The sequence below is a fragment of the Psammomys obesus genome, unplaced genomic scaffold (assembly GCF_907164565.1).
Source record: "Psammomys obesus unplaced genomic scaffold, mPsaObe1.curated_primary_1811, whole genome shotgun sequence".
In the NCBI taxonomy this organism is placed as follows: Eukaryota; Metazoa; Chordata; class Mammalia; order Rodentia; family Muridae; genus Psammomys; species Psammomys obesus.
In genome coordinates, this window is record NW_026591086.1 from 55,530,564 (window position 1) to 55,557,719 (window position 27,156).

The following is a 27,156-nucleotide window of genomic DNA, read 5'->3' on the forward strand; positions in this document are numbered from 1 at the left end:
TTGATAACACCAAGAACTGATACTGTTTATAAGGCCCGGGACTCTTTTAAAACATGAATCTTTACTTTCCAGACAGTTCTATAACTTTTATATTAAAAAAATCTTCTTAAAAGGTTTCTCACCATCCTAATTCATAGCTATTTTACAGCCCTGGAAATGTTTTGATGTTAGATTTGGGTTGAGCATGGTTGGGTATGCAGTAAAAATAAAATTTGGTTTCCTCACATTAGTACTGTAAAACAGCTAACTATAAACAGCATTTCACATTAATAATATAGTACATTGAGAAAGCAGATTATATGATATATGCACAGCATATTTCATTGCATGCTTTAAATATTCATGTGCAAAGAAAAAATAAATAGGGCATCTACCACAGTGTTCACAGTGTCGTTCTGGGAAGTGGGGTTATAGGCTTATTAGTCTTCTCTGTTTTCCTTTTCTGCATTTTGTAAGCATTGGAAAATAAATGTAGACTGTTCTGGAAGGGAGAAACTCTTTTAAGATTCATTTTTAAAAAGCTTAGGCAGCTGAGAAGTTTGAGATCTACTGACTGTATAGTTAAAAGTCTAGCTTATGCAGTTTAACACGGTGGCTGCTGGCCTGGAGTGGCTATTTTAAATCAGATGTAACTAATTAGTTCTTCAGCCATACTATGCACAGCTCTTCATTAACAGCCTCGTTCTCATCACCAGAAAAAGTGCTACTCCACATCCCACGCAGAAAGAGGATTACTATGCTCTGGTTACCAAGAACAGAAGCTAGGCCAGTGTTCAGTGACACTGGAGCAGACCCTGCTCCTTCATTGCAGACACACTCCTGTTCAGCAGTCAGTCTGGTATATCCCGTTTACCTGTGGCCTTCCAGCTAATGAAATCAGGGAAGAATGGCTCCCAATGCATAACTCAGCCTCCATGTCACAATTACCAGCGTCCCTACCCATATCAGGCCCAATTTAATTCATTGCAACTCGTCAGACATTTAGGAGAATACACCATGTTGTGTGTATCAGAATCAGCCTTCATCTTCCAAACCAAATGAGGAAAATGCCCTTTATCCAATAGGGAATATTGAAAAGCCTAAATGAAATGGCATTTTTGGTAGAGTGTTAGCACAAAGGAAGGACATGGTTGCATCTATAACATTAGAAAATTCTTCACACAGAGAGCTGTGCTTTGGTTGGGCCTTGATGGCTGAGTGTCCAAGTCCACAAATCAGTCCTTCAGTGTTCTCATTTCCCATCTTTCCAAAGAAGGGAACTTGTGGGCTTTCCCCATCACTGTGAGCAAATACCTGACAGAAACAACTTCGGAAGAGGAACCCGCTTCAGCTGGTTTTGGAGGGGTTTCGGGTGGGAGCAGCTTTGTCCATGGCAGCAGGAGCGTCATCATGCAGACGATTAGCAGAGAACTCAGGCCAGAAACAGAAGTACATCTGAGAGTCCCTCCAGGACAGCCGTTCTCAGCACCCAGGGAGGCATAGCAGCGAGCAGCAGACATGGCCGCCGGAAGAGGAAGCTGAAAGCTCACATCTTGAACTACAGACAGGAGGGCAAGACCTTGATCTCTGCAAGCCTACCTCACCATCCCTAGTGGTGAATCCTTCCAGCAAGGCCACACCTCCCTCATAGTGCAACCAGTTAGGGATCAAGTCTTCAAATGCCTGAGGCTCAGGGGCATTTCTCAGTCAAACCACCATGGGGCCAATTGTTTAAACCATAAACCTCTGTAGAATTTAGATTCAATCTGTAATGGAGATCAAAACCCATTTTCAAAATGCAGTTCCTATCTAAACAAACTTTGTTCTTATTCATGTAGAACTATCTATGTTCAACTTCCTGAATTTGGACTGACTTTCTTGTATTTCAGGCATGGCTCTATACATGAGAAATAATTCTAAATCTTCAAGTGAAATAAAGCATAGTATGATTTTAACATTTCATTTGAACACATAAAGTCTTATGGTTGAATGGTTTGTTTTTTTTTTTCAGCCAACTGTCTATAAATGTTTGAACAGAAGTTAAAAACTTGGAAGGGCCCTGTTCTGAAATAAATATCATCCTTGCATTTTCCCAGATGCAATGCTCCTGGTGGCAGAGAGGCTGGAAGGACCCTTCAACATTGAGTCCGTCATGGACCCAATAGACGTCAAGATCTCTGAAGCCATCATGAACATGCAAGAGAACAGCATGCAGGTGTCGGCAAAGGTACTTCCTCCATTCATAGTTTGTCTCCTCATGCATGCACATCGTACAGGTGAAGTTACCTAAAGCATGGAGTGATGATATATGTGGATGAGGATGACAAATTCTCCCATGCTGTCAGACAGCTTTCTCTGTCGGACCACAAATTTGCTCCTTCATTTAAAATGTATAACAAAATGGCATTGGGTAGGGAAGTAAGTTTTTAGTTCACAGCTACTCAATCATGACGAAATTATTGGTTGCCTGAAATTTTCAGTAAGCTCCAAGGATGGCTGGGTAATCCCACACATGTGTGAGCAATTTGGGGGGAATATTTCTTTCAGTGTTTGAAATTTCTATACACCTTCATTTTGTCCTCTCTCCCAGAACATCCAATTATATCATCAGCTGTGCACATGAGCCCTGTGCAGTGTGTTCAATGGTAAATAATCAAACACCGCCTTTGACTTCCTTTGAGGACACCTGTAGAGCCTCCATTAGTGAGCCTTTGCGGGGGAAATGGTCCTTTGTATGTAAGAGCTGAAGTCAAAAGGTATCAAAGTCTCATAAATCACGTGAGACGGAGGTCCTGAGTCTTGAGCTGTGAGCACGGATGCCAGGCTCCCTGTTATGCTTGTACTCAGCTGGTGAGGAGCAGGACCACCTTTCGCAAAGTGGGGAGATCTGCAGTGGGGCTCCAGCCTACGCTTTCATCACCTCCTCTCCACAACACTGACGAGTGCACAAAGACCCTCTCCTCTCTCTACCAGCATCGCCATGACAACCTCATCTATCTCAGCCCTTTAAACCTGAAGGCAGGGGGTTGGCATTGCCACCGAAATGTGTCAAGAGTTACATGATCACTTATTTCATTTGTTAAAGTGCTTTGTGGAAGAAATTTCAAATATAGTCAAGGAAAAGGGAAGAAATGGATGCCCAGAGAGGGAACCTTGAACTTTCACCAGGCCTCCCCAGCTGACATGAATCACACTGTAGTTGTACTTCTCAGTGTAAACCAGGAGGAAGCTGGCTCAGAAAGACTCTGGCCTGCATTTCATTCTCTCTCTGGGAGTGACTGAGCCTGGAGTTTTCTGGGCTTGATTCTGGGCTTTAACAAACCTGAGGTACCAGGTAGAGAAGGATGCTTGAATCACCACCAACTGTTGGAAAATAGCACATCTGGGGCTTTTATAAAAGGCTGTTTTCTTTCTTTGCTGTAGAAAAAAAAAAGGAACTATTCATTCCTCTCAAATCCATCGCCTAAAAACCAATTAGAGTTGTTTTGAGAGGCCTCATAACCCAGCAGTGCTGAGGTAATTGGGGGCTATGTCTGTGGAAGTTTAAAATAGCCCTCAAGAAGGGAACATACAAAAAAATATGTACAAAGTATCTGTGACCTGAGACCATCACTCACTTCTCAGAAGTAAGTGTCTGTTTCCATTGTGCATGCTCATGTTCAAGCTGGGAATTCTTTTGCTTTTTAATTCATCAAACTATTTAGTAAATATTTATCAGTAGTGCACAGTGGACTAGGCTCAGTAGGCATACCCAACGCCATCTTCAGTAGGAAAGTTCGGCACAAAGCTGAGAGACCAGGATGTAAACAGACGGACAACATGATAGCACACCGTTATAGGTGCGGTGAACAAGTCCCCTGTGCCCCACTGACTGGGACTGTTTCAATGTGAAGTTTCTGCTGCTTGATTTTTCAAGAGTCACGGATAACATCCTCCTGGTCCTGCCTTCTAAGTCACTTGACTTCCCTTCTAAAAGCCCCTTAAATCTGCCCTTTATTTAGTAGTCAAAGTATTTGAGAACATAAACAAGGTCATGCACCCCTGCTTCACCTTTTAGCAGCTCCTCTTACACCTGGACTGCAACCCAAAGCTCACAGGTCCTGTATCTCCCTGCTCTCCCTACCCCAGCCTTTGTGCCTTTGCTGATGTGCTCGGCTCCACGGGTTTGTTTTAGTTTGGTTTTCCTTAGCTTCTTGTGGCTTCCTTTGCCTCTGCTGTTCCTCCTCCTGTCCCCTTTCAGTAGATCTCTCTTGTGAGTCCACCCTGACAGTCTGTCACAGTGTCTGTCACACACTAGCAATGAGCATGTCTGTGGCACTTGCTTCCTAATGGCCTTCTTCAGACATTAGCCCCGTGGAACATGGATCACTGCTGTGTCCTACACACTCAGAACCCAGCCCAGAATGTAGAGCACATAAACAGTGGCCAATGCTTGCAGAATTAATTTCAGGAATAATGGAGGGAGGGAGACAGAGTAGGTGGGGGGAAGGAGGGAGAGAAGGAGAATACTCTATTAAGTAAACTCTGAAGAACTTGGAAGAAATCAACTGTTCTAGTCACTTTTCTATTGTTGTGAAGAGACACCATGGTCAAGGCAACTTATAAAAGAGAACATTGGGAGACCAGTAGAGACAAACAACAAAAACTGAGCCCAGGGGGTCCTGAAGAGAATGATGCCCCAACTAAGGACCATGCATGGAGAGGACCTAAAACCCTGGCTCAGATGTATTCCATAGACTCAGTCTCCAAGTAGATTCCCTGGTAAGGGGAGTAGGGACTCTGTCTGGCATGAACTCAGTAGCAGACTCTCTGATCACCTCCCCCTGAGGGGTAGAACCTTGCTAGGCCACAGAGAAGACAATGCAGCCAATCCTGATGAGATAGGCTAGGGTCAAATAGAAGGGGAGGAGAACCTAGGGGAGAGGCATAGGAGGAGAAGAGGGAGGGAGGGTGGGGGCCACAGCCAGGATACAAATTGAATAAATTGTAATAAATGATAATAATAATAATAATTTTAAAAACAAAAAAGAGAAAACATTTAATTGGGAGTTTGCTTATAGTTTCAGAGGGTTAGACCATGATCATAATGGCATGAATCATAGCGGCAGGCAAGCAACATCAGTGGAGCAGGAGCTGAGCACTTACTGCCTGATCCACAGGCAGCAGACACACACACACACAGAGAGAGAGAGAGAGAGAGAGAGAGAGAGAGAGAGAGAGAGAGAGGCAGCAGACAGACACAGAGAGAGACACAGAGAGAGGAGGGTTAGAAAGAGATAGAAACAGAGAAAGACTGGCCCTGATGTGGACTTTTGAAATCCCAAAGTGTACCCCAGTAGCACACCCCCTCCAACGAAGCTACATTTTCCACCATTTTCCGAACAGTTCCACAAACTGAGGACCAAGCATTCAAGTATCTGAGCCTATGGGGCCACTCTCACTTAAACCTTTACATTAACCAAATTCAGTTAGGCATGATGGCACATACCTTTAACCTCAGCACTTTGGAGCCAGAGAAAGGAAGATCTCAGTGAGTCTGGAGCTAGCCGGGTCTACATAGTCAGTTCCAGGCCAGATAGGAGAACTTGTCCATGTACCAGCATCACCAGGAAAAAAAAAAAAAAAAAAAAAAAAAAAAAAAAAAAAAAAAAAAAAAAACAAAAAAAAAAAAACAAAGAAAGAAACCAAATAAATCCAAAGAATATACTGCCTAGACTGTACTCTTTTACAGTAAATACATCTTTATTTGAAAATAAAATAAATCTATATGTTTATAGAATGCCACATAATGTTTTGCAGTGTGTCTCACATTATAGAAATGCTAAATCAAGGTAAGGAACAGAATATTGCCTTTCACGTCCCTTTTTTTTTTTTTTTTTTTTTTTTTTGCTGGTGGTGGTTTTTGATTGTTTCTTTATTTATTTTTTGCTTTTGTTTTTGGTGTGTGTGTGTGTGTGTGTGTTGAGAAATCTACTCTTATAGCAAATTTCAAGCATGTAGTAGATTATTTTAAAGTGTAACTTAAATGAAGTCTTCTACCATAAAATTCTCAAAGAGGTCAAAGAGATGGGACTATTTTTATCAGCAAAATGTGAATAAGACATCTAGAATTCACTTAACTGTATCATAATAGTACTGTTGTTTTCAGAATTATACTTAAAAGTGACACATTTTGTGAGAAATGCCACAATCAAGAAGAAAAACACTACAGGGCTGTATGGTTACACTCATGACATGAAGCCATGCGGTCGGGAGGGCGTGAAGTGACAGCATGATAGATGGGCTTGCAGTAGAAGCGTGAATGTGGGAGGCTTAGCAGAGAACAATCAACAGAGGGAGTGTAGAAAAGGAGAGAACGAGAGAGGTGCATACCCAGCCTCTCCAAGAAAGATTAAGTATGTAAAGAAAGCTCAGTGGCCTTCTGGAAAAGTTAACAAAAGATAAAGAAACGGAGATACCAGCTGTGGAAGACCTAAGGCTGGTTGTTTTCTTTTATGATGCTTATTGCTCTCCAAGATAAATTCCAATTATGTTTTTCTTATCCAGTGTATCATTTATTTCTTCCATTCTTTCCTAGAGTCTTAATAGTACACACACACACACACACACAACTTTAAGGTATGTCTTTCCCCAAATGTTTTCATCATATCTAGAGGAAGGAGGTCTAATCTTTTTCTGCCTCATACCTGAAGCTGTGAATGACAGTTTTACAGACTAATGGAAAGGTCTGTTCTCATCGTGTTGGCCAGGCCCCTGTCCCTCCAAGCTCTGTATGGCTCTATCCAATCCTTTTTATTCTCCTATTTAGCCCTCAGAGAGGCAGTTAGGAGTACATTACAAGATACCTTTTAAAAATACATTGTGCCAATGTGTATAACTAAGTTATAATATGTGTTTCTGTAAGTGATGACACTGATTTAAAACTCTAGATTTCTTTGCTCTCTGTGCAATGTTTGTATGTGTGTATATGTTTTTTAAAGGATGGAGACTGCAACAGGTTAAAGAGGGTTTTTTTGTTTGTTTGTTTCCTTTTGAGCACAGAATCACCAAATAGCAAGGAGAGCCATTGTAGTTGCTATTGGTTGAACCCTGACCATATCCATCCAACAAATACCAGAGCATGCTCCGTGTACAAGGAACACTGTAGAAGAGAGACAGTGCCCTTGCCTTGCTGACACAACCTCTTTCTATATACCTTATTTATATATTTACTACAAATCCTCCCTGAAATCTTGTAAAGCATCCATTTACTTGTTTATCGGAAAGGAATGTTAAATTTACAGAGATTGAATAGTTAGCCTGAGGTCAAACAGCAAGTGGCAGAGCTGCAAACAGCCAGATCTGTCCAGACGAAAAAGGAGACGCTTTCCCAGCATGCCATGGTTTTCTCTATAAGCATTTCCCCGCAGGACCAAACGTGATTAGTACTAGAAGAACCAACTGCATGAGTGGAGTCAGCCTGCCGCACTCTGAGGAAGTACAAGTAGCCAGTCCAGCTGCAAAGACCTTCTGCAGCTTCATCGTCCTCATGAGAGACAAGGAAGAACTCTTGCTGGTCCCTGTATCCCAACCAAAGGAGAGCGGTTCAGAGCTGCACATTGGTGGAAATTCCCCCAAAGAAAGGAAACTCTGAATAAAGTTTCTGCCTTTGAACTTCATATTTATTGATAATCTCCCCCTCCTTATCCTCTCAGGGAAGATAAAACTGATTTCACTAGATATCATTTAGCTATATTAAGAATAATTTAAAATCTAACCAAGGAAGATTGGTTTGTCAGATACAATCTAAATTGAGAAGGAAGACTTATTAAGTTCCGATGGAAGCCATCTATTCAATTAACAGCTATTATAGATGAGTATAGAACCCATTCCAGAAGAGTGAGACATCCTTACAGTATTTAATCTTATCTAGACAATTCTTCCTGAATGTGCAGATCTAAGGAAGACCAAAACACCTACAAGAGCATGAAAGAGAATAGAGCAGCTTGTGTCTCTAGCTAAAAGCTCTAAAGCCCTCTTTCTGGTAGAATGGTCCTTAGTTTCATGAGCATTGCTTCACCAACGGTGCAGGGTTCTTTTTCCAGCATCCAGCTCTCCCTTCCCATCTCTCTTCCCTGTATATTTTCTGTTTTAGGTAATTAGGAATAAATGCTATTTTTAGAATTTAATGGTAGAAATATATTCTTTTCAGTTGGAGAACATTACCTAGAATCTATCTTTTTACTCCAGCAGTGTCTTCTCTTTCCTTCTCTGGGGACTGTGTATTACCTGTGCCCTCTTAAGGCAATCATAGTATTTTTTTAACTAACTTTTTATTTTTTTTACATTAATTACATTTAATTCACTTTGTATCCCACGTGTAACACCCTCTCTCCCTCATTCCCTCGCAATCCCTCCCTCCCTCATCTCCTCACATGCTCCTCCCAAGTCCACTGATAGGTGAGGTCCTCCACCCTTCCATCTGACCCTAGCTTTTCAGATCTCTATTAATATGCTATGGTTATTTTTTACTTCCTTTCTCCCAGATAGTGTTCTAAATTATTTGAGGACAAGAGTTGCACCTTATTCATTCTTTAGTTCTGCAGAGGACGTTCTTAGTATGCCGCATGAGGAAGAAGCAGTACGTTTTGCTTGGTTGAGGTCACAGTGTGAAAACAGCCCCAGGAAGACTTCAACAACAGGGGAGTAGTACCTTAACTTGCCTTGAAGGTACTCTTATTTCTTCAAACATGGCAGCAGTTAATGGGCCAGCGCTGGACACCAGATACATCCAAGACCTGGTGTTACCATTTTTGTGATTTGGGCCAAACCACTTAACTGTCTAAACTCAACTAACCAATGTTCCAAATGAAAGCCCTAATACAACTGACAGGCTGTTTAAACAGACCAACGCTACAGTACCTGTAAAGTGGTTAGCATGGAGCACGTCAAGACCACTCGTGAAAGTTAAAGCTCTTACCCGTGACTGAAAACAACTGTGATATGTAAATTCTGAAGAGTTTGGTACTATGGTCTTAATTCATCCAGGACGGTCTACAGGCTTGAACTTAACTTCTATGAGCAGAAAATAGCATCTCCACATCATATCTGATCCTATGCATGTTTGATTATTTCCAACTAAGAGTTCCCACCTCAGGCGAGGCAGGATCTAAATATATGTCTTTGGAGATGCTAAGGTTTCGGGGACCGTATCAACAACCTGATTCTAGTCTGTGCCTCTTGCCTTTACGAAAACAATGATGTTTGCGGGCATTGTGGTGGCCTCTGCCACGGTCACATTATTCTTATCTCGTTCGTGAGTGTATAGTTGGGTCCCTCCCACATGATCCCGGGAAAAAAGCAAAAGGCCACACTATTCACAAAGCTTTATGACCAATTATTTTCCACAACTTGCTTTCAGTTTTGTTTTGGAGGAAAAGAGCATATTCTCAGTAATTCTAGACTTTCAGGTTTTCTCTGATTATTTTTTTTTATATATTCAAACTTTTTTTCAATTCTCACATGCAACATGGCACTGAGACTGGCAGCCTTGAAACACCTTGCGTTTCTGTTTCTGTTTCTGTTTTTGTAACTTCTTCTTCTCTGTGCAGAAAATCGGGGTGTATTCTATTGCTCTTTGTAACAGAACCAGATCTTATTCGGGGAAAAAAGCCATGGTTTTCATAATGTAAAATGAAAGCTTAAATATGCTTATTTATAAAGAGAATATTGAAGAAAATAAATTTGCACTTTCCTTCTCGGGAAAAGATATTCTAATTGTGTTTTTCTTTTTTTATGATAAAGGAAAACTCTTGATTATCTTTAGCCTTTGGGAATTTATCTGGAGACTTCCACTTGTTGGAAAAGGATGAGAATTATTTAATGTAGTCCACTCAAGAATGGATTAGTGGAGCTCAGTTTAAGTCAACACTCAGTGTGTCCTTAGGAGCAAAGAAAAGTCTATTTTTTGGATCTCAGGAAAATCTTCTCACTTCTTCCTCCTCGGCAAGGATGTCTTTGCACACCCATGGACAGTGTCTGTCCATCCTCACAAATACACTGCCTTGTTCCTGGTTCTGATCACGCCTTTCCACTAAGGAATGTGTGACCTGGTCCGACATTAATGGAATCACAGCTTCAGGTAGCCCAGTTGTATCCTGTAAAGAATTCACCTTTGTAGGAAAAATTTCTACTTGAAGCATTTGCCAATTTCCTTGGTGTAAATACCAACATTGGGGCTGGTTGCAAACCCAGACATGGTGTGTCTGAGCGGAGCGACACACCATGTAATAGTATTCCTGTCACCCCCACACACACCCCACACACACAGTCCTACGCACACACCCATACATATATCTATATACAGAGAGAAAGTATAATTTATTTAAGTGTAAGTATATACATCTTAACTTTTGATGATCATGGTTAGCAACTGATTTACAAAGTTACTAAAGATGTCCACTAATCGGCAGTTAAAAGTCCGTCCCGGCACACCACTGCTGTTCTAGCATGCGTCCTGCATTCTCTGTGTTGAGCCAAGTGTTCCCCGTGGGTGTTCCCGTTACACGCATAGCATTCATACTCCCTGGTCTCTGTCGGAACACTCACAGGAGCAGGGACATGTCTAAGAGACATATCCGCACCACTCGGTTCTGGCCGAAAGTGACAGTTGATCTGAATTTGGTGAATCACCGAGTGGATGAATGAGTCACAGCCAGGCTGGTGTGATTCACGTGTTTGCTTACATCCTGCCAAGGGACCGTAAAGAAATTCTTTCAATCTTATAAACAAAGAGCATGTGAAATAATCATTGAACCAGGCAGAGAAAAGCTGGATTCCTTTTATCTCCATACACTAAAACATGCTCTGTTTGATTCCTTGAATGTCTGCCCTCTGCTCGTTTGGAAAGGCTATCAAGACATCCTGCAGTCCTGCAGTGTAAGGAATGCAAAACCTAAAAAAAAAACAACCTTCTCAAGCCAATGGAGAGAATTTGTTTTTTATTGAAGAAAAGATTTTAAGAAGTATGCAGTACATCTGACAGATATCCTGGAACCAAGCTTTTTAAGCCTTAGAAGTAAATTGTTTAAACCTTAAAATATACATGGCAGCCAACTTTTGAAAACTCAAAGCCAGTAAAAAGTGACCAAAACAAAAACTGATGACTCGGCTCAGAATCCTGAATTCTCTTACCAGGATGCGGAATCCATCCAGGGACTTAGAACTGCTAGAGAAGTTGGCCGGGAGCCACGGCAATCAATCTTTAAGGGAAGAAAAACACGAGTCAGGAAGAAAATGGGAAGAAAGATGATGAGAGAGGAGAGGAAAGACAGGAGGACAGGAGCACATGCAGAAAAGAGATTGTTCAGAAACGATGGGGTGAGAAGCCATTCCCTTTGGAGAAGACAATCCATGAAAAGACTAGCCAACATAAATAACAGGGAAAAGCTGGAACTTGGAACGTTTGTGTCATTAATCTAATGATTTTAAACCAAAGAAAGAAATATTTATCAAAATCATTAAGTTGTATTCAGCTGTATGTATCTTAACAGGTTAGCAGAAAGCCGTGAGGAACCAGAAATAACTATCTATGAACTTAACCTCTAGGGAAGAGTTGATTTATTGGTGATCTTTGGCTCTTCTTGCTACTAACTTTGATGAAACGTTTTTGGAGAGTATTTCAAGCTACTCACATTTATACACTGATAAGTGAATATCCTCGTACAAATACATTGCAGTCGGCACTTCCACTTTGAAGGGTTACTTTATTTTTGACTATGTGTCTGTGTGGGAGCAGGCAGATGTAGGCTGTACCCATGGGCCTGAAGAGAGCGTCAGATGCCCCGGAACTGGACTTGGCAGATGGTTGTGAGCCACCTAGGCGGGTGCTGGTAACAAAACTCCAGTCCTCTGAGTCAACCGTGTGTTCTTAACCACCGAGCCATCACTCCAGAGCTACCCTGTCACACTGAGAAAAGGCCCTCAGCTCTGCGGGACAGCTGGATGACACCAGCAGAGGATGCTGCTGCAGCAATGAAGGGACGTGGCTGGCCGGAATTTTGCCCAGACAATAATGATGCTGGGAACAGCAGCTTTGAAAAGAGTCCAGATCACCTACCATTGTTGTAACCAATGCGATTGACTCAGCTCTGAACCAGTCACAGTCTCCCTCCAATCCACTCACGGTTTGCCTTCTTTAGTTTTAGTTAGCCACTGCCCATGGCTGGCCAAAAAGCTTAAAGTAAACATTCTGGAAGTAATCAATTGGCAAGTTTTAAGTTGCACACCACTTTAGGTAGCATGATGACATTTCCCGCTGTCCTCCACCATGATGCCAGGGACATGAATTAACCCTTTCTCGGTGTATCTAGGTTGTACATGCCAATTGCCTGTTAGGTACCTCACAGGCGTCTTCACTGTAGAGTGACTGTCGCCATCACAATGCTCACACTCAAAGGACTCTTATTCAGAAATGGCCCCAAAGCATAAGTGTGGCCATGCCAGCAAATTGAATATGCCAAAGATGAACCATGAAGTTCTAAGTTTAGGAGCAAAAGTAAAAAAATGTCATAGTTACATAGGAGGACAAAGAAAAATACTCTTGACAAGATTTAATACTCCGAAGTATCTGGCATTCTGTGACACTTGTGGGACTACTGTAGGCATACAGCCTGGGGCTCTTAGCTAAGTCTACCAGCCAGAGAGCCAACATGACTGCATTGTAGCTGAGATCTTCCATTTTCTAACTGAATTATTAATTTTAACAAATAACTTAACAGGTGATCAAGAACTAGAGCTTTTGGTTCTAGTTATTAATTTTAGTAAAGTTGTTTATTTAACTTTGCTTTCACTTGACATAGTAAATGGAGTAAAGACAATAGCAATATTTTTTTTTGCATGGTTTCATGGTTTCTGATAGCTCTACAGACTGAGAAAGAAATGCTCATCCTTGGTTTGGAAGAGACAATGCCTATTTGAGATAAAGTGTGTAAAAGGTATAGTGAAGGGTCTGTTAGGAATACTCATTTTTTTCTCTATTTACCTTTCTACTTTTCCTTCTCATTGCAGATAACCACACACTAGGAGACTTCAAAAATGTAAAATAGGGAGATGATAGCTAAAGTTTTCACTTATTTATAATTATTTATTTATGATTTTTAAAAACACACACTATGTGCTAGGAACGCACAGAATCTGAAATACACTGATAAGACACTTAAAGTTCTATTCTTCATGGAGCTTAAATTGTTCATCCATAGCTCTGTGTAATTCATGCATTTGGCTTGTAATTCAGAACTGCTCTGAGTAATTATAGATTATGTCAGTTAAAATAATGTAACTTTATATTTAATTTTTCAGTGTCTTCTCTAGGCATCATATTTTATCTTCAAAATGGCTTTAAAAATCGGGAAGCCATGTTGCCCCAGTGTCATCCAAGTTTAAGATGAAGGGCTGGAGCTGGTACTGCAAACCCTTAGCCTCTGATTGGTGACTGTACTATGGTCAGAATGTATGTATCCACTCAAAGTTTATGTTGAAAGTTAACTCCTGGAACCTTTAGATGTAATTGCTGAGTTGTCCCTTATAAAGGAGACCTGAGGGACCTTTCACCCGCTCATCTGCTAAATGAGGACACAATGCCGAGTTCCTGGTGCCTCAATCTTATAATTCACGGCCTCTAGAACATAAAGGTTTTTGTTATTGATGAATGGTGCAGCGGAAGGTATTTCGTTGTAGCACTTCAAACCTCCTGAACCTTTGTTACTCCACAGCTGTCTGTTGTGTAAATAATGCCCACACCCTATTATACACAGTCCTGTACTGACTTGATGGCTCTTTGTTTTCTTGGGTATAAATGTAACAGATTGAAATTCTCCGCTTAGTCTTCCAACAAATAGTACAGTCATTAGCATTGTAATACAAATTAGAATCTAACAAGTAAAGAAAACAGTATCAAAACATCAAGCCTGAGTAAATTGAGGCAGCATTAAGAGTTAGCTGTGTTTACAATAAAGCATCAGAGCTTGCAAATTCCAAAGCAGAACATGTTAACCATGGCTTTTCCAGCTTAGTAAAACCCCACTGAAGAGAAAGTGGGGAAATGAGAATTTTTTTCAAACACAGCACCCACACAGAGACTACCCACAAACATGACACTCAAGTTGGCAGTAATGAGTTGGGTGAAAATGTAAACAAAGTAGCAAAGACAAGGCAGCGATCAAGACAGGGAAACACCTCTGAAAAGGTGGACGTTGTATTTGTTTATGATAAATACGTTAACATATTTCAGTGTTCAAGTTCTAAATAGTTTAGATACCCATGACTGAATACAAATGTTAGCAACATGCCTGTTAGTACCAGCGCCCTTCCTCCCCCCTCCTACCTTCCTTCTCTCTCCTTTTCTCCTCCCCACCCTCCTCTTCCCTTCCTCTTTGTTCAGCACTTTCCATCTTAATGTCAATGTCTTTCATCTCAGAATGACAATAGACTTCTAATATGTTATCTTTGTAATCCTCCTAAGGGAGAGGATGATGAGGCAGAGAGCTCCCCAAAATCCACAAGCTTTTGAGTCAGTTAGGTAGGAAGGCTGGTTCCTTTGAACATCCACAGCATTTATCTATGCTGGAGTTTTTGAATACTTTCTAGAAGTACCTAATTATCCTTCTGCACATCTCTTAGAGGGCATCAGGCAGGAGGGAACACTGATGAAACTTCTTAAAGGGGTAAGCCTAAAGATGTGTTTCCCCTTTAAGTGCTTTAACTTGCAGTTGCGTCTTCTAGAAACTTTGAGTTTATTGTAAAAAGATGACTTTTTTTTTTTAACCTTAACTGAGAATGGAGTGGTAGCATCAGTTTGAGGCAAATCTGTCCAAATCTGGTACCTCTTAACAGGTCGGAGCCAGCCTCATCCTGGAGTGGAACTTCCTGGAGGAGCCCTACAAAAACCTCCTCAACACATTGGAGCAACATGCTGGCATCAAGCCCCTGTGAATGTTCTTAACCTGACACATGGGCTCTGGGGCTTCTGCCACAATTACAGACAATGCTGTGAGGAGAACGCAGGCCAGGGGCCGGCGACAAGACTCAGTGGACAAGATGCTCGCTGCTCTTCCAGGATCTGAGTTTGACTCACACATGAAGCACTTCATTGGGTTAAACTTCAGCTCCAGAGGATACAGCGCCACCTCTGGCCTCTGTGGGCGCTGCACTTATGTGCATAAACCCATACACAAGCACATACACATGAGCAAAAATTAACATCTGGAAAAACAAAAGAGAGAAAGAAAGAAACGCCAGACTAGGTGCTTTCTTCTTCACACTTTTTTCACTGAGGTTAAACTTGCAGAAAGCATATGTTACGGACTTGTGTAATTAGATAATGATTGTCAAGCACTTGTTTTCTAGATTCTGGGTTGTATGTTTCTGCTTCATAACTTACATCTGGTCACAGTCAACGCTTGTGTGGTAAATGGTATTATAATCCCTGCTGGATGAGGAGGAGATGGAGTTCATAGCAGCCACTGTGCATACAACACAGGCTATTCTCAGCTCCAGCCATCAGATACTTGTCTCTAAATTTTCGCTTGATAAACTCAGTTTCAGGACTTTAGGAACCATCTCGGATCCTAAGTTTGCATCTCTGGCCCTGACCACTTAATCTACCAACTCTCACTTAACCTCAGGCCCTGTCTATTGTGTTACAAATTCTCACCTATTTCTTTTATTCAAAACATAAAACACTGGGGTGCCAAGCTACCCAGGCCCTTCTATTAACCTAAACTGAGCCTTTTGTGCTTATACAATTTTATATTATAGCAAACTGAGAAAAACAGTAATACTCCAAATTTATGAGCAATAATTCCATTTGTCCCCCATTCCATGATCCCTATATTTTCTAACTAATACTAATGTTGTCTTGTTGTCTGTAGGCTAATTGACAGAACACTATAAACGGCCATCCCTTCCTCTGTAAGGTCACTGATCATATTTAGCATTCATCATACTCCCATCACTTTAGAGATTAGGTCTCATAATCTCCTCACTTTAGAGATTAGAGATTAGGGATCTGGGATTCAGACAACATGCATTAAATGTGAAACTGAATTTCTCTTTGTGCATTCTCAGCTACAGAATTCATGTGGGTTTGCTTTTAACTGATTCCCTGTATGACACGGATGCAGATGTCTTTCACAGTCCCCAAGAAGAGATAAGCTGGTACTCAGGGGTCTCTTTGCACCTGTTCTTGAGCTTTTCGGAACTCAGCAGCGTAGATCTTAAGTCCAGGCTTGGGACCGTCACATGAGAGGGCTTCTCTCATTGATGGTTCTGTTTTTCTAAAAGTAGAGTGCTGGGTCTGTTTAGGGATATTCAAAATGTGAGGTCTTTGTGAACAGGTTTTTATGAAAGTTCTCAGGAGAGTAAGAGGCTCAGTAATATCAATGCAGGGGGGTGGGGGTGGGAATCGTCTTTGGTGTGTATCTTAGACCTGGCAATCTCTGCTTTGAAGCCACCCTCAGAACCTAAACTAGGCGTAAGTAGTGGAAAGCTACTGTGCCGTATTAACTAATTTGTGATTAGTTAATATCACCCACCACCAAGCATAAAGCCTGTCCCCCGAACACATACATTCTTTCAGGAAATCCAAAATCCCTGCAGTTTGAACCCTTCACTCTGTCAGGGTCTTCCCTTCCTGTGGTGTGGTTAGAGCGTCTGTTAACCCTTCAGTGCCCAACCCTCTGAAATCTGAGCAAGGCCATTGCTATTGTTCCCCAGCTCAGTCTTTATACTTCTTAAAAGTCAGCTGTCGTTTTGAAAGCAATCCAGAATAGTCCACTCAACAGATCCCAGGAGTTTTGGGAATGTTAAGGCCCTCCATCAGCGGTGACCTTGCTGCAAGGAAGTGATTTAAGCACTGGGGAGGAAAAAGCCCACTATCTCTATCACACTGGTTGCACCATCAACTTCAGAAATTGTGAGAGAGAAGAATAATCAATACTGTGTTAAGACCAGCCTCCGAGAGTGCCAAGACAAAGTATCACTGTGCTGCAAAATGCTGAGTTGAAGGAGAAGTTTGAATGCACAAAAGAGAAATTAGTTGTACTGGTGAAGCAAAATGAATTGTGTCTCAAGATGGAATTTGTCATTGGGAATGGCACTCAAGGGCTCTCCGCGTCCTTCAAGGGATCACATAATACGCAGTGAAAAATGCTTCAGGTTAGACAACACGGAATCACATAACAGCAAGGGAATGAGCATGCTGCAAACATGCATATACAGGTTAAGAATTAATTCACACGGTTGAGGGAAGGGTCTTTATTTACATTAAAATACAATTGCACCACTTTCTTTTTTCCTTTTTTCTCTCCAGTTGTTGCCTTGTACTCTTTGCTCTCAAATTCATGCTCTCTGGCCTTCTTTTCTTTAATTCTTATTATATGTATTTTCCTCCAAATATATATGTTACGTGTGTGTGTGTGTGTGTATGTGTGTGTGTGTGTGTGTGTGTGTGTGTGTGTGTGTAGACATATAACTATAACCCGCTTAGTCCATATAAGGTTGCTTGTGTGTGTATGATTTCAGGGCTATTTGGGTTTGGATAACCAATTGAGGCCTCTTTTTGGGGGAAGATTATTTGTCCCATCCTGAGCATTCCTCAGTTGCCTATTGATTTTGGCTAGGGTTGGGGTCCTAGGAGATTTCCACCTTTCTTGTTATGATGTCTGCTAGTCTCATTCTCATTCTGGGTCTTGTTTATACAGTCATGTTGTTGAGACCTCATGGGGGTAGCTTCCCCAGCATTTCCAAGAGAGGAACTCTCACAGCAAAATTCTGTCTCTCTGGCTGTTACCATCTTTCTGCCTGCTCTGCCTGGATGTTTCCCAAGTCTTGAGTGAAGGAGTTGGATTGCAGGTGAATCTGCGAGATTGGTTACCAAACCATCGCTTTCCTCTGCACTTTGATTCCTTGTCATTTTCCGTAATGCCTCTGTCGGTGTCAGAGACCTTTCTTTGGGGATGGGTGGGGAGTGCACTTACTTGTGGGTGTGAAGCTAAATATTTAGAATGCAGTGGGATTATGCCAGGTTAATAAGGTAGTGGCTGTGGGTTCTCCTCCAAGACACGTGACTTCACTAGCCCTTGGTAGCTGGCTAGCTTTCCAGTACCAGGCATTGTTCTTTAAAAAAACAAAACAGAACAGAACTCAACCTATCTGGGAGAAAAATCATCTCCTTTATACAAATGTGGGAAACATAAAGTTAAACTTGAATCTGTTCTGAAAAGTGTTACTATGTGCATTAGTCAGGGCTCTCTAGAGGAAAAGAATTTAGAGAATGAACGTGACTTTATGTCAGAGTGGCTTACAGGCTGTTGTCCCGTCCGTCCAACAGTGGCTGTGTACCAAGGGAAGGTCCAAGTTGTTAGTAGGCGTTCAGCCCACGGTGCTCGGTGTCTTCAGCACATGCTGGAATTCTGAAGACTTCCCCTCTAATGCCAGTGAAGAGGGGAGCAAGCTTCCTTCTTCATGTCCTTCCTATAGGCTGCGACCAGAGGGTCCGACTCTGATTAAAAGTGGATCTTCCTACCCCAAAAGATCTAGATTAAAAGTGGGTCTTCCAACTTAAAATGATGTAATTGAGACCCCAAAAAAATCCCTTGCAAATGTACTTAGCCACTTGGGTTTTAGTTAATTCCAAATGTAGGAAAGCTGACAACTGAAATAACCATCACAAGTCTACCCCTTGTCAATCATCTCTCCATGTCAGACTTAATTTACAAAAGAAAACACAGACCAGGGCATGATTACACCTAACACGATAGAACTATCCCTCGTACAACTGCAGATGTGTCCTATAGTTAATCAGGTCATAATTACACCTAACATGATATAACTATTCTTGTACAATCTCAAACTCATTATAGATTTCAGAATAGGTGGCAGCAATTTTTAGGGTCATTCTTTCAGCATCTCAAACTTAAATATGATAACCTCCGATATCCTCTTAATTGACATTATATGATAAATTGATCGGAGGAAAGATACATATCTGTACAAACACATTCTAAACAAAATATGACAGAAACACTTGTGTCAATATAATCAGTTCTGTAACTGGTCTTAGCTGTCACGTGGTCTTAGCTGGTATTTATAACTACCTTCCTTTATGACCCATTCTGTGTTTCCTCCGTCCTCAGCAAGTCTTCCAGCTCTCTTCCTGGAAGAGTGACCCATAACTTCATTTCTGAGGGGTCTGTGCCCTTCCTCACCCCGTCTGGGTTAGGTTGTTGTAGTTTTCCTTTGACTTTGACCAGGACATGATAGCACCAAGGGACACCTAGGATCCCTGCACTCCTGACAGAATCTCTCTTACCTCCGCTGTGGAGGGGCAATCCAATCCCCCTCGGCAGCTGGGTCAGTCACCCTTCCTAGCACTGCCATTACTTTCTTAGCCTGTTGGCTAAGGGCATCATCAAAAGCCCAAAGCATCCAGGAGGGGGGCTGAGCTTCCAGTCCAAAAGGTGCAGGTTGTGACTCCAGGCCTAGGGGACAGGAAGCAGAAGCTTTCCTAGTAAATCACTAGGGGCGATAGCGACTAGAACTATTCCATCCCTTGATTGCTAGACCTGTGGGTCCTGACTGTGGGAGAAGCCGTACCGCACAGTGCATGCCGATTTAAAACATGCTCCGTCTTCTGGCGAACCCCACGCCAGCTGCTGCCACCTAACTGGTGCTGTACCGGTGCCTTCAAAAGCCCATTCCATCCTTCTCTCTCGTGAGCTGCTTCAGAACGATGGGGAACGTGGTTGGACCAGTGGATTGCGCGATTGTGGGCCCACAGCCAGAGAAGTGAAGTGAGTTCTTGGTCAGGAGCTATACTGTGTGGAATATCCAGATAGTGGATAAGGTATTCTGTGAGTTTGTGGGTGGTGGTTTTGGCGGAAGCATTATGTGCAAAAAAAGGCAAATCTATAACTGGAATAATTATCTATGCCAGTGAGGACAAAGCCTTTTCCTTTCCACCAAGGAATTGGTCTAATGTGGTCCAGTCATTGGCTGGTCACCCTAGGAATGGTGCCATATCCAGGGCTCAGTTTTCTGCTCTTGGCAGATCCAGCTGTCGTCAGCAGCTGCAGCCAGGTTAGCCTCAGTGAGTACAGGTCCATGTTGTCAAGCCAAGGCACAATCTCTATCTTTGCCACCGCAGCAACTTGGTCCATGTGCCCGTTGGGCAATGACAGGGGTGGCTGGGGAAAGAGGCTGACCGGCCACAGAATGTGTCAGTTTATCTACCTGATTGTAGAGCTTCTTTTGTAGTCACCTTTTGGTGAATATTTACATGAGTCACAAAGTACCTTTGAAGAGATCTGTCTACACACACTTCTTCCCCAAATGTCTTTCTCACCAATTTTCCAATCCTGCTCTTTCCAAGTCCTTTAGCATTCATCCAGTCCACTGGCTACAGCCCATGAGTCAGTGAGCAATTGCGCATCTGGATATTCCTCCTTCCAAACAAAATGCATGACCGCATGAACTGCCCAGCATGCTGCCCACTGCGAAGATTTCCCCTGACTGGGTTTCTCCAGGTTGCCCGGAAGAGCTGTTGTAGTACTGCAGCTCTCCATTTCTCAGTGGCGCCCACATAGCACGCAGAACCGTCGGGAACCTGGGCCCTAGCATTCTCTTCCTCGGTCCTTCAAAGACCTGATTAAAAAATGGGTCTTTTCTTCAAATTGTTCAGCTACAAAAAATATATATATATAAATCTCTCACAGATGTACCCAGCCACTTGGGTTTTCGTTAATTCCAAATGTAGTCAAGTTGACAACCAAGAACAGCCGTCACACTATGCTTCCTGGAAGTCTAGGAAGGGCATTCTCTCTTGAAAACTGGTACAGGGGAGAAAACATCCAAAAACAAGGAAGGAAATGCTCCCTCTCCAACCTGAGTGGAATCACTGCGGAAAAAGATTGGCAGCTCAGTCCCTAGGTTCATTAGAATATAATGTTTGATTTCCCACAGCAATCCTAACTGTGACATGAACAGCTGCCAACAACAAAATTAGAAGAAAACATTGCTATGTGGATTTCACCCACATTTGCTTGTCCTATTTTCACACCATTGCTCAGGAGAATATGTTTAAAAAAGATGTTCCCGTGGCGTTATTAGAAAGAGAGCCCTTCAAGCCGTTTGACCTCAGTATACTGCATCTGAAATACACTTTTCACCGTAGATAACATGCATCCTGTACGGTTGCTTGTTGAGTGCTGAAGTCAAGCATAGGAAGGAGTCTGAGACACAACTAAGACACATCCTATGGAGATTTGTGTAACTTTTATAATGTATATAATATATATTACATGTGTATTTACATATAAATTGTATTTATATGTAATTTAATTTTATAAATATCATAGTTATTTTTATACTTTACTTTTATTTTAAATATTTATATATCTGTAATTCTCGTATTTAATAGCTTGTTCCTGCTACTTGTCATCATTATGTTCCAGATGATGATGCAAACTGAACTGGCAAATTCCAAGTCCTGATTCCTAAAGGAAACATAGGATTAGATCTGCTGCTTAGAGTGTGACTTGACATGTTCTGACTTGTTTTGGCGTAAGAAACCTTATCTAAGATCTGTGCACTTGAGAAGCGGTAAGCCCAGGAGACCAGACTCGGGCCGAATGAAGTGCGCGTAAAATGTACATTACCCCTGGGAGACCGGTCTGTTCCTACCTGGTGTCTGGTTCATCAGACAGCCCGTGAGCTCTGCCTTCGCCAGGGACCCGTTGGCACAGTGAAATCACAGTGTGACAACGTGGGCTAAGCAGACCCCAGAAGGGCAATCCTTTGCACTATGACATGGAAACCAAGAGTGGAGAGGGCCTCCGTTCGGTGTTTCCTGCGAGCAGGCACACTCCTGTTTGCTTGCCGCATTGTCTGTATCCATGGAAGCATTTGAGTGTTGGCCTTGGGGTTCTGGGGCACCCTTCAGGAGGACAAGCATGTAATCCATGGATAATGAAGACTGTCTCTGTGTGGTACAACCCTGAGGAGGACATGCACATAGCTGCTCACTCTATTCGTGTGGCAGTTCTTTCCTATTGGTGTTTATACAGCAGTACCTTCAAAAGTAGAAAGCAGAGGGATTTTTTTTTTTTTTAGAATAAAAATTTCATACAAAATGTGAAGAGTGCCGTGTAGTTGGCTCCTGGATTGTGAGTTTAACGTCAGTTTCATAGTGACACTCGCTCTGGTCCTTTCAGGTCTTCCAGGGCTGTGGCCAGCCCAAACCTGCTCCGGCTCTCAGATCTGCTCGCTCGGCTCCAGAAAATTTTAACACCCGCTTTCGGCCCTACAACCCCGAGGAAAGACCCACGACGGCGGCAGGCACGAGCTTGGACCGGCTGGTGAGTTCTGCGGTTGGCGGCTGTGAAGGCCAGGGAGGCCCTGCGGCCCGGGTCCTCGGCTCAGTAAGGGCGTGTGAAACACTGTCTCATTCTTGTGCCTGCCTGCGTTCTCAGTTAGATTTGTGGACAGCAGAAGGTTCTCTCCCCGCGCCCTTTTAGATCATGGGTTTCATTACTTAGGAGCTCTTGAAGGTGTTAACCCACTAGTGTAATGGCTGCAACTCTAACTTCATAATTCTTCTGAAATATTGCTTTGGAAGACCAGTGGCGGCGTCTTCCCGATGCGTGATTGCAGAAACACATCTCTAATTCGTCTGCTTCATTCTTTCCTTTGAATGTTTGCTTATGTGATTATAATAATCTGTCATTTTCTTACGATTCCTCAAAGGCTGAGTTTTCTATGTGGAAAGCCTCCTTCAGGGAGGCCCAAATTAATGATGTTGTTGGGGTGGTTCTTTTCTCCCTAGATGTCTTTTTTAAAACATGGGAACTTAGGGCCACTTAAATGTGTGTTGAGGACTGGGGGGCTTTTATGTCAGAAAAATTTATCTGCCATAATAAATGCAGTTTTTAATGTTTTTTAATGGCATAAAAACTAAGAGCTCCTAATTTCAAAGAAATATGGCCTGATCATTTCCAATTCAATGTCTTCAACTCATAATGCTATAAACAATTTATATACCAGTGAAGTCAGTGCTATGAATGTTGCTTTACCAATTATCTTGATGTAAAATTAACAGATAAAACCCTTCGGGTCATACAGCATTTGAACCACGTCTGATTGTATAATATAAACTCAATCTTGACGCTTGTTGGTCGTGAAATACTTTTATTAGTCACTGTTATAAATGGCTTTTATGGTTTTAGTTAAAACCCCTTCTCCAGTGTAGAACTTCTAAGATTAAATTGCTTGTGTTTGGCCTCCATGACAGTACATCTCAGCATTTCTCTCTATAAAATCAAACGTACTTAAGCATAAAGGTCTGTCCATTAAGTGTCAAAGAAAAAGGGTAGCTGTTCTCATTAACTGCTAAATTATGTTTTGAATTTATTGCCCTTTATTACCAAATAAAATCCCTTTTTCAGTCCAGGTTTGGGGAATGGAATCATATGTGTAACTGCTTCAGCCTATCTCCCCTTGCTCACTACTGTCCCCTATCATGTTTTCAAGACAATTTTTAAAAATTAGTTCCTTTTTTTTTTTCTTTTAAGCAACTGATTCTACTCTGCCAAACAAGAGCCTTTTCCAGGAATATTGGTTTTCTTTAGAGCACATTGTTCAGATTCTACTGAACAAAACGCTTTGTGTTCTCTAAGCAAAATCATTTGGTGCCAATAGACTTGACTTCACTTTAGCAGTGGGGTTCAGCCCTCTAAGAAATCTGCCAACCCCAGTTTAAAACTGGGGTACAGTGTCAGATGAATTCATTTTAGACATCTCACATACAAAATTGTACCCACAGAGCACAGCTCAAAACTCTTTTACAAGAGGAAACCTGCTCTTAATTCTTCTCACAGTAGAAAAAGGTGAATAAAGCCTTTTAAAGAATAAGGGCATATCATACACTTACTTAAACTGCATTAAATTTGGACATCATATTGATATCTGTGACAATCAATTGATAGTTTCCCCATGAAACAGAAAAGCATACCCAAGGAGAAGTAAACACATACCCTTAAATGGGAAAAAGAAAATAAGAAAGAAAAAACTGCTATTCCACATAATATTATTGAAGTAAAACACAACCTAAATAAAATACAACACCTACAATTTTCATAAGATGTTCAAATTCTAACATATATCAAAGCTGCAGTTTTGACCTTCAAAAAAGCAAAAATAAACTTCACTGAGTAACCTTCCAAGTGTATCCCCCAAAATCCTGAAAACTATTGACAGCAAACTGGTTGAAGACATTCTATTGTATGTCTCTGAAAATATTTTTATCAATTTTTTTAGACAGTAAATGACAACAGTTCATACATTAAAAACCCAGGATCAGCCCCAAAGCACTCATATCAAGCAAGGAGCTAAATTTACTGTACAGTGCTCTCCACCAGCAAAAGTACTGACTTTCTCCTAGGTATGGCTTCAGGCTGTGTCTGTGGGAGCTGCAGCCTTGTTCATACTGTTAGGAGATTCCGATCTGTTTTCAAACTTGAGGACTGGCCATTTTTAAGTCACAGCCAGCCTCCTTCCAGTTGTTCTCTTTCACGCCTAAAATCAAACATCCCTACATCAAAAGATGTTCCACCAAAGTCATCCATAAGACATAAACGCTGGGCCTCAAGCTCCCAATAGAATCTCCCTGTGCAGCCCCTGGCTTCCTCAAGGCCTTTCCCCTTTTAGCAGTACTTTTGCCTTCGGAACAGGCGCCTGCAGTCACACGGTCTTCCAGTCTTCCGTGGACCTGTTTAGGGGGCAGCCCTATGGGGTGGCCCGATGGGTCTGTTCTCTGTTACAGCCCATCCCCACCATTAGCGAGGCCTGTGACACCTACTCCTGGCTTGTTTTGCCCTGAGAAGATGATTCCTGAATATTCATAAGAAGCCTGTGTCCCAGAAAAGGAGGATAATTGGAAAAGATTTCTCTGTTTCAGCAGAGGAAAAAAAAATGTTTTAAAAGCCAACATCAATAGACCTCTCCACTTACCCCACCCTGTTAGCCTAAACGAAAATAACTTCATTCTGACACTGCCTCTCGGAGGGTGACTGCTTGGCACCTTTTAAATTAGTGCCTGTGGAACTGGCTCTGTTGGTAAATGTTCTTATGTCAGTTATTGTAAACTGTGTTTTTATGTGAACTGGTAATTAAGGGGTTTGTGTTTGAAATAAAGATCTCAAGCCCCAAGTCGCTGCTAAAACTCACAGAAGGGAATCGGAAAGAACGTGGCATCTCTCCGAAAGTCGAAACCCCTTCATGAGGAGCTTACACACTCTCCCATCACAAGGAAATGTCTCTGTTTGTTCTTTGAAAGTTGTGTGGACCTAAAATGCTGTTGACAGTAGGCAGCAGCCTTCAAACATGCTACCCTCAAGTCATGCTTTGTTTTCTAAAAGCAGATGATTGTATTTGTATAAATTCAGCCACTGATAGAAAGCTAGCTTCAGGGGGAAATATCAGAGTCCTCACTGCCAACAGCAGCATTTTATTGAGGATGCCAAGGCCATGAGCTGATCCTGCTGACAGACTGGCCTCGCCCCCACATCTCACCCCAGCAGCTCCCTGTCCCCACAGGCTGCTAAAGTGTCCGGTTAAGTGGGCCGGAGGTCATGGTTTGCACTGTGAAAGGGCCTGGTTCTCTTCTCCTTTTCCTAAATTTATCCTCTGTGGATTCTCTTAAATACTTTGATGTAAGGCTATGAGTCTAGACAGTTTCCACTCACTGGAAACATCAGGTACAGAACTAAATGAGCACAAAGTAGCTGGAGCACTCGGGTCTGAGGACGCAGGTATTGGGCATTATCCTCCTGAAAAGGCAATTAGACGAAGAGCTCAGAAAATTAGAGCGCAATGTGCTTGCTCCCGAACACACTCAGGCAGGGAGTGCCTGCTACTTACAGCAGCTCTTTCCTTAGGACAATTCTGAACTCTAAATTACAGCCCTTAGAGGAATGTGGTTTTTAAAAGTCAATCTTAAAAAAAAAAAAAAAAAAAAAAAAGACCTGGAAGTTAACTCATCAAGCTGGAATGATTTAATCCAAAGCAACTCCAGTAAGTATCTCACCTTGTCCTGGATGTCAAGCTTTTTTTTATTCTCCAAGTTGCTAAGAGCGTGGGCGGGGTAGATAGAATGCCAGCCAAGTGATGAATCTATGCGTTATGCCTGTGCTGTGCTATGATGTATAAAATAATCTCTTTCTGTTTTTCTTTTGAATTTGTTTTCCTCTTGCTTCCCAGAGGACTGTGTGGAGGACCATGCAGCACAGTGTAAGCACGGGTCTCGTTCTTTCGTTCATCCCGTTCATCTAGAACATTCCTGAGAAATGCCATCTCCCCACTCCCTTCTCCCCTTACCTGGGACGAGCTGACCACTGCGAGGGGCCAACTTGTTTCCAAGTTTCCTCTCTATTTGGGATTTGCGGTTCATAACTGTTTTGATATTCATTCCCCGTGGCAAGGTTTTCAGTCTAATCTTCGTGGAACACTACCTCACTTGGTGGCTGATTTAAATTCTATTTCAATGTTCAGACTATTGTCATCTGCCTGAAAAACTAGCTCATCTGGACAAGCTATCTTTGGCCTTTTCTCTCGTGTTGAGAGAATAGTTACCTCACTAATAATAAAAACAAACCAACGTAGATTCTCCTGCACAAGGAGCTAATTTTTCCATTAGCCAAGACAGAGAATTTAGGGGCTTAAAAATAGTTGATGGTATAAACTGTTTTCTCTCTGTGTATTTTTAGTTGTTCCTATTTTGAATGTACTAGGTGTGTTGTCTCAGTTTGGTTTGTTTGTTTGTTTCTTGCTTGAGCTTTGTGGGAGGGGATACTGGATATTGCTTTGTCTGGAAGTGGCCTATATTGGGCTGAGGACAAGACCGGTTACTTTGACTGTTTCCATTAACTAAAACATGTACTGTGGTTTTCAGGATGCTCTTTTATGATGGTCACATTCCTATAGAAGGACCCGTGTCCTGAAGCATACTTGTAATCCCAGTTCAAAAGCATCCTGAGCTACCTGGAGAGTCCAAGGCCAGCCTAGAGCCATAGATCCCGTCTGAAACATAACAAAACACAAGTCTCACAAAGACCTGCACAACACACATGTCCTAGAACCATGAAATGA

General features: G+C 42.0%; 1 protein-coding gene across 2 annotated transcripts in view; it reads left to right on the forward strand.

Annotated features, from left to right (window-relative positions):
- The window catches only part of Gpc6 (glypican 6), a 1,089,239-nt gene that overhangs the window by 982,810 nt on the left and 79,273 nt on the right, over positions 1 to 27,156 (forward strand). The window contains exons 5-7 of one of the 2 annotated variants that reach the window (XM_055609996.1): positions 2,076 to 2,206; positions 22,227 to 22,370; positions 26,269 to 26,298. In XM_055609996.1, coding sequence (XP_055465971.1) covers positions 2,076 to 2,206; positions 22,227 to 22,370; positions 26,269 to 26,298 — 305 coding nt within the window. The remainder of the gene's footprint in view (positions 1 to 2,075; positions 2,207 to 22,226; positions 22,371 to 26,268; positions 26,299 to 27,156) is intronic. The other variant, XM_055609997.1, reaches the window with a different exon arrangement.